The sequence below is a fragment of the Medicago sativa genome, chromosome 6 (assembly GCF_051527215.1).
Source record: "Medicago sativa cultivar Bolivia chromosome 6, Bolivia_mono, whole genome shotgun sequence".
Classification (NCBI taxonomy): Eukaryota; Viridiplantae; Streptophyta; class Magnoliopsida; order Fabales; family Fabaceae; genus Medicago; species Medicago sativa.
Genome location: NC_140754.1, coordinates 53,099,685 through 53,106,616, shown reverse-complemented (window position 1 = coordinate 53,106,616; position 6,932 = coordinate 53,099,685). Strand labels below are relative to the sequence as shown.

The 6,932-nt window shown below is 43.3% G+C and overlaps 1 protein-coding gene across 1 annotated transcript; it reads left to right on the top strand.

Annotated features, from left to right (window-relative positions):
* The first annotated feature begins 4,276 nt into the window (after positions 1 to 4,276).
* LOC146915630 (uncharacterized) lies at positions 4,277 to 6,723 on the top strand. Its single transcript, XM_085721401.1, has 2 exons — positions 4,277 to 4,339; positions 5,356 to 6,723. The coding sequence occupies exons 1-2, from the start codon at positions 4,277 to 4,279 to the stop codon at positions 6,721 to 6,723; spliced, it is 1,431 nt and encodes a 476-aa protein (XP_085577527.1).
* The last annotated feature ends 209 nt before the right edge of the window (positions 6,724 to 6,932 follow it).

Here is a 6,932-nt window from a genome sequence, read left to right as displayed (position 1 = left end):
ACCTCTCCTCTATAGGTGGTTTATTTCGCACCTTCCGAAGTCTTTCCATGATAATCCAGAGAATTGGACTATTTCATAGAGGATCATGGCTCTCACCCCTAATGAAGTGGTTTGGCTCACTCCCGCTGCTAGAGTCAAAGAAATCATCCTTGGTGGTGGAAAGTTTCTTAATATACCTCTTCTTGGTACCCGGGGTGGAATCAATTATAACCCGGAGCTCGCCTTGCGACAATTTGGTTTCCAGATGAAAGAAAAGCCCATCCATCTTGCTACATCTCCTTACTTCTTCCATTACTCTAATGCTCCCACAGGAATAAGAGAAGATTTCATAGAGGCTTGGTCTAAACTTCGGAAGAAAGAGGTGAAGCATATGGGGGTGAGGTCCGATGTTGCTCATGAGGCCTATACTCATTGGGTGATAAATCAAGCTGAGAAGGGAATTATCTTGTAAAACATTGTGATGTTTGATTGTTTCAGTTTGTTTAGCCATGTTACAAATTTCTAATTCGTCTAAAACCCTTCGATAACATAAAAAGAGTCCTCTTTTGCATATGCATTTACACATCTCATGCATCATATGCATTCATTGGTCACAAAAGACTTCCCTCGTGCTCATTACCTCCTGGTTCTTCTGCCGCAGTCTGAAAAGTGGCTCGTGCTCGTAAGGTTTACCAACCAGATAGAGTTCATCAAACAAGATTATACAAGAGAAGAAACATGGCTAACTTTGAAGAAGAAAATGCTCAGCTCCGTGCCAAATTGGCTGCTATGAAAGAAGACTTGGCTAAGGTTCATGACGCTATGTCTACTATGATGGCTGCACAAGAACAACCAGCCACATCTGTTCCAGCTTCTACTGAAATGATTCCATCTATCCCACTGTCTACTGTGGTTTCTGATGCTCGTTTTGTTATGCCCAATGGACGCCCTTATGGACTCTCGGCTTTCTATGCCCCTGATACTGCGGCTGGTATTTCTGGTATTGGCAATCAAGGACAGATTCCTGTGACAACTTTTGCTTTTACACCTACCTCTATGCCTCAAGTGACTACTGTTGTTACCGATTCTATTGTACATACTGTGCAACAGGTAACTGATGTTGATACCCCGCGGGGACAAGTCCCTATAATGGAGGCTATGAGAAGACAGTTAAAAGAGTTAGCTGGAGAACTCCGCGAGGTCAAAGCTAGCCGTGGGAACGGTGTTCTGCTAAGGCTCGTGATCTATGCTTGGTATCCCGATTTGAGGTTCCTAAGAAGTTCAAAGTGCCAAATTTTGACAAATACAATGGGACTTCTTGTCCACATAGCCATATCATTCGATACGTCCGAAAGATGGCCAACTACGCAGATAATGATGCGCTGATGATCCACTGCTTCCAGGATAGCTTGATGGAAGATGCAGCAGATTGGTACACTGGTTTAAGCAAAGACAATATCCATACTTTTGGGGAACTCGCTGCTGCTTTTGAAAATCATTATGAGTTCAACGCCCGCTTGAAGCCGAATAGGGATTCTCTTAAGTCTTTGTCTCAGAAGTCAGATGAAACCTTCTGTGAATATGCTCAGAGATGGAGAGGGGCAGCTGCCCGTGTTTCTCCTCGGCTTGATGAGGAAGAACTGACACAGACATTCCTGAAAACTTTGAAGAAGGAATATGTTGAAAGAATGATAGTCTCTGCTCCAAATAATTTCTCCGACATGGTTACTATGGGAACTCGCCTAGAGGAGGCTGTCAGAGAAGGTATCATTGTTCTTGAAAAGGGGGAATCTTCAGCTAATGCACCTAAGAAGTATGGTAATGGCCACCATAAGAAGAAAGAGTCTGAAGTAGGGATGGTATCTGGTAACCAGTCTACAGCTGCTACTCAGTTACCTCTGCCCTACCAATATATGCAGTACTCTCAACATCCTTTCTTCCCACCATTCTACCAGCAATATCCTCTACCACCGGGTCAACCACCAGTGCCCGTTAATGCCATTGCCCAGCAGGTACAACAGCAGCCTTCTGCTCAACAGCAACAGCAGCAACAACAGGGTCCTCGGCCTAAGACTTATTTTCCACCAATACCAATGCGGTATGCCGATCTGCTCCCAACTCTACTCGCTAAAGGCCACTGCGTCACCAAACCAGGCAAGCCTCCGCCTACGCCATTGCCTCCCAGGTTCCGACAGGATCTCACATTCGAATTCCATCAGGGCGCTCAAGGCCACGATGTGGAAGGTTGCTATGCTCTGAAGTACGTCGTAAAGGATCTGATAGACATAGGACGGTTGACTTTTGAAAATAGTGTTCCTCACGTTCTTGACAATCCACTTCCAAACCATGCTGCCGTTAATATGATCGAGGCTCTCGAAGGAGTTCGTGTTCCTAGAGAGGCTCCCATTTTAGATGTCCGTAACGTTGCTACTCCTTTGGTGCCACTACATGTCAAACTTTTCCAGGCTTTTATGTTTAATCACGATCATGCTTCTTGTTCAGTATGTCTTCAAAATCCCATGGGTTGTTGTGTGGTGCAAGATGATATACAGAGCCTAATGAATGGTAAACACTTGATTGCTAGTGATGTTTGTGTGATTGTGCCGGTTTTCATGATTCTCCTGCTACGGGTGTGCCACAGCCAAGGAATGTTGAACCCTTAGTAATCAGGTTACCTGGCCCGATATTCTATCCCTCTACGAAGGCAATCCCTTGCAAGTATGATGCAACTATGATTGAGAATGGGGTGGAAGTGCCTCTGGTATCCCCAGCTACGGTTGATAATGTTGCTGAAGAAATTACAGCTCTAAGAAGCGGAAAAGTCCGTCCACCCTTGTTCCAAAAGAAGGTGGTTACACCTGTTGCTACAATAACTCCACCAGTTGCTCCTTCTGTTGACAAGAACGCCGACCCATCAGGCCAGTCTATTGAAGAATCTAATCTGGACGAAATTCTGAGGCTTATTAAAAAGAGCGATTATAAGATTGTAGACCAGCTGCTGCAAACTCCGTCAAAAATATCCATCTTGTCTCTGTTCTTGAGCTCAGAAGCTCACAGAAAAGTGTTAATGAAGGTACTGGAGCAGGCCTATGTTGATCATGAAGTCTCTGTAGATCAGTTCAATGGGATAGTGGGTAACATTACTACTTGCAATAACTTGGGGTTTGGTGACGATGAGCTCCCCGAAGCAGGGAAATACCACAATTTAGCTTTGCATATCTCAGTACACTGTAAGTCTGACATCATATCCAATGTATTAGTGGACACTGGATCGTCCTTAAATGTAATGCCAGAGTCTACGCTGAGACAGTTGAGTCATCATGGACTCTCTCTAAGGGGAAGTAGCTATTTGGTTAAGGCTTTCGACGGATCTCGTAAAGACGTTCTTGGAGAAGTAGATTTGCCAATTACCATTGGTCCTGAGACATTCCAGATCACTTTTCAGGTCATGGACATCAATGCTTCTTACAGTTGTCTCCTTGGAAGACCGTGGATTCACGATGCTGGGGCAGTAACTTCCACTCTGCACCAAAAGCTCAAGTTTGTGAGGAATGGTAAGCTTGTCACTGTACATGGTGAAGAAGCGTATCTGGTTAGCCAAGTGTCATCTTTCTCTTGTGTCGAAGCAGGGTCCGCTGAAGGGACGTCATTTCAAGGGTTGACTGTTGAAGGTGCAGAGCCCCGGAGAGCTAGTGCTAGTATGGCTTCATTGAAAGACGCCCAGAAAGCTGTTCAAGATTTTGGAGAACAAGCGTAAAGAGGGCATTGGGTTCTCCCCGACCTCAGGCATTTCAACAGGAACTTTCTATAGTGCTGGGTTCATTAATGCTATTGCTGAAGATGCTGCTGAAAGTAGTTATGTGCCTACGTTTGTTGTACCAGGAGGCACCGTGAGAAATTGGGAAGCCATTGACGTTCCTTTAGTCATGGATGCTTCCATGTAATGTGTCTTGTTGCTCATGCTTTTCTTTGTTTTCAAAATAACAATCCTTTCGCTCTGCCCAATGCGAAAATGATGTCATTGTAATGGCATGTTTGTTTCGGCATTACCGTTCTCAATAAAGGTTGTCGTCTTTCTCACGACTATTTGTTTTTTTTACTTTTTAGTGTCTTTTTCTTGGAAATAATGGTAATGCCAGAAAAAACCAAAACATCTGTATTTTCTTATTAATTTCAAAAATCTGCATGAAAAACATTTTTTCTAAAATCATCCCAATCATATTATGCAGATTGAACCATAATAAACCCGTTGAACACAGTGACCCTATGGTTCCTCCAAATTTTGAATTCCCTGTATATGAAGCTGAAGATGAGGATGATGATGAAGAGATACCGTATGAGATCACTCGACTGCTTGAGCAAGAAAGAAGAGCCATTCAGCCTCACCAGGAAGAGATTGAGCTTGTCAACTTGGGTACTGAAGAGAACAAGCGAGAGATCAAGGTTGGTGCTGCACTTGAGCCAGAAGTGAAAAAGAAGATTACTCAGCTTCTCCATGATTATCCAGATGTCTTTGCATGGTCCTATGAAGATATGCCGGGTCTAGATCCCAAGATTGTGGAACATCGGATACCGACAAGACCTGAATGTCCTCCTGTCAAACAGAAATTGAGAAGGTCCCATCCAGACATGGCCCTTAAGATCAAGGCTGAGGTGCAAAAGCAAATTGATGCGGGCTTCCTCATGACAGCTGAGTACCCTGAGTGGATTGCCAACATTGTACCAGTACCAAAGAAAGATGGGAAAGTTCGAATGTGTGTTGATTACAGAGATTTAAATAAAGCCAGTCCGAAAGATAACTTCCCACTGCCTCATATTGATGTGCTTGTTGACATTACTGCTCAGTCTAAAGTGTTCTCTTTTATGGATGGTTTCTCTGGCTATAACCAGATACGGATGTCACCAGAAGATAAAGAAAAGACGTCTTTCATCACTTTGTGGGGAATGTTCTGTTATAAAGTGATGCCGTTTGGCTTGATAAATGCTGGTGCTACCTATCAAAGGGGTATGACTACTCTGTTCCATGATATGATTCACAAAGAGATTGAAGTATATGTTGATGACATGATTGTGAAATCAAGTGATGAAGAGCAGCATGTGGTGTATTTGAAAAAGATGTTTGAAAGATTGAGAAAGTACAAGCTGCGGTTGAATCCCAACAAATGCACATTTGGTGTAAGATCTGGAAAGTTGCTAGGCTTCATTGTCAGTCAAAGAGGCATTGAAGTTGATCCTGACAAAGTCCGAGCCATCAGAGAGATGCCGGCCCCTCAAACTGAAAAGCAAGTCAGAGGTTTCCTCGGATGCCTGAATTATATTTCAAGATTCATATCTCACATGACTACTACCTGTGGACCAATTTTCAAATTACTCATAAAGAATCAGCCGGTTGTATGGAATAACGAATGCCAGGAAGCTTTTGATAGCATTAAAGAGTACTTGTTGGAACCACCTATCCTTGTCCTGCCAGTGGAAGGAAGGCCTTTGATTATGTACCTGTCAGTGTTAGATGATTCTGTGGGTTGTGTTCTCGGTCAACAAGACGAGACTGGAAAGAAAGAACATGCTATCTACTATTTGAGCAAGAAGTTCACCGACTGTGAGACTCGGTATACAATGCTTGAAAAGACTTGTTGTGCTTTAGATTGGGCTGCCAAACGCCTGCGTCATTATATGGTGAATCATACAACTTGGTTGATATCCCGAATGGATCCAATCAAGTACATTTTTGAGAAGCTTGCTGTTACTGGAAAGATTGCACGTTGGCAAATGTTGTTGTCTGAATATGATATTGTGTACAAAGCTCAGAAAGCAATCAAAGGAAGTATCCTTGCTGAGCATCTTGCTTGTCAACCTCTTGATGATTACCAGCCGATTAAGTTTGATTTCCCTGATGAGGAGATTATGTATCTGAAAGCAAAAGACTGTGAAGAACCACTGATCAATGAAGGGCCATATCCCAATAGCAAGTTGGGATTGGTGTTTGATGGTGTTGTTAATGCTTATGGTAAAGGGATTGGGGCCATTATTGTAACTCCGCAGGGGCACCACATTCCCTTCACTGCACGAATAACTTTTGAATGCACAAAAAACATGGCTGAATACGAAGCATGCATCTTGGGCATTGAAGAAGCTATTGATATGAGAATTAAGCATCTTGACATCTATGGAGATTCTGCACTTGTTATTATTCAGATAAAGGGTGAATGGGAGACTCATCATGAGAAGCTGATCCCTTACCGTGACTATGCAAGACGTCTGTTGACATATTTCACCAAGGTTGAGTTGCACCATATCCCTCGGGATGAAAACCAGATGGATGATGCTCTTGCTACTTTGCCTTCCATGTTCCGTGTGAATCACTGGAATGACGTGCCCGTAATCAAGGTGCAGCGTCTCGATAGACCCGCTCATGTGTTTGCTATTGAAAATATGCCAGGTCAGGCTGATGAAGATGTGAATGATGGAAAACCTTCGTACTATAATATCAAACAGTTCTTGCAGAATCATGAATATCCACCCGGTGCTTCCAATAGAGATAAGAAAACTTTGAGGAGATGGGCTAGCAGGCTCCTTTTGGACGGAGAAATCCTATACAAGAGGAACTATGATATGGTCTTATTGAGATGTGTTGATGAACAGGAAGCTGAGAAATTGATGCACGATGTACATGACGGCACATTTGGGACCCATGCTACAGGTCACACCATGTCAAGAAAACTATTACGAGCCGGTTATTACTAGATAACTATGGAGCGTGACTTCCACAGACATGCCAAGAGATGCCACAAATGTCAAATCTATGCTGATAAGATTCATGTGCCTCCACATGCCCTCAATGTTATATCTTCCCCATGGCCTTTCTCTATGTGGGGCATCGACATGATCGGAAGAATCGAGCCAAAAGCTTCCAATGGACATCGTTTCATTTTGGTGGCAATTGACTATTTCAC